The sequence below is a fragment of the Buceros rhinoceros genome, unplaced genomic scaffold (genome assembly GCF_000710305.1).
Source record: "Buceros rhinoceros silvestris isolate BGI_N320 unplaced genomic scaffold, ASM71030v1 scaffold37986, whole genome shotgun sequence".
Taxonomy (NCBI): domain Eukaryota; kingdom Metazoa; phylum Chordata; class Aves; order Bucerotiformes; family Bucerotidae; genus Buceros; species Buceros rhinoceros.
In genome coordinates this window covers 1,940-2,446 of record NW_010418777.1, presented here as the reverse complement: position 1 = coordinate 2,446, position 507 = coordinate 1,940, and the positions used below count along the sequence as shown (strand labels likewise).

The window sequence follows — 507 nt, the reverse complement described above, 5'->3', positions numbered from 1 at the left end:
CCCCGGGGAGGGACTTTAGCCCTGCCGCTCCCTGCAGCCCCACAGCCTATAAATGACGCTTCCTCTCTCTGCCCCCAAGGGATAAAAGCCATTAAAAAGGAGTGACCCTGCAACTGCCGTGTCCCAGCCATTTATTCACCTGCATGGGCGTGTTTGTCACCCAACCTTCCCATTCCCTCGTGGGCAGTTCAGACCCGGAACCACCACAGGAGGGTTCTCGTGTGCGACTCCTGCTGTTTAATTCAGTTTTTCAACGAGTTACATCCCCGTTAGACCCGAGGGATCCATCAAGGACAGGAGAGTGTCGGGACCGGGTTGGGTTTATTGGAAGGCCAGTGAGGATCCGGAGCGATTGTGCGTACGAGTGTGAGCGGAACCCGGGTGGGTCATAAATAAGTGGCTATTTCCTGTACCAGATCTGGATCCTCTTCTCCCTTTTGATTTTCCTCTGAAGCTGCAGGATTCCATAGAGCAAAGCTTCTGCCGTAGGCGGGCAACCTGCAGGAG

At 54.8% G+C, this 507-nt stretch overlaps 1 protein-coding gene across 1 annotated transcript in view; it reads right to left on the bottom strand.

The window, feature by feature from the left end:
* Positions 1-400: 400 nt before the first annotated feature.
* The window catches only part of NDUFS7 (NADH dehydrogenase (ubiquinone) Fe-S protein 7, 20kDa (NADH-coenzyme Q reductase)), a gene marked incomplete at its 5' end in the record, with an annotated part of 1,876 nt that continues 1,769 nt past the window's right edge, over positions 401-507 (bottom strand). Inside the window, one exon of the mRNA XM_010138662.1 lies at positions 401-498. Within this exon, the coding sequence (XP_010136964.1) occupies positions 401-498 (98 nt within the window). The remainder of the gene's footprint in view (positions 499-507) is intronic.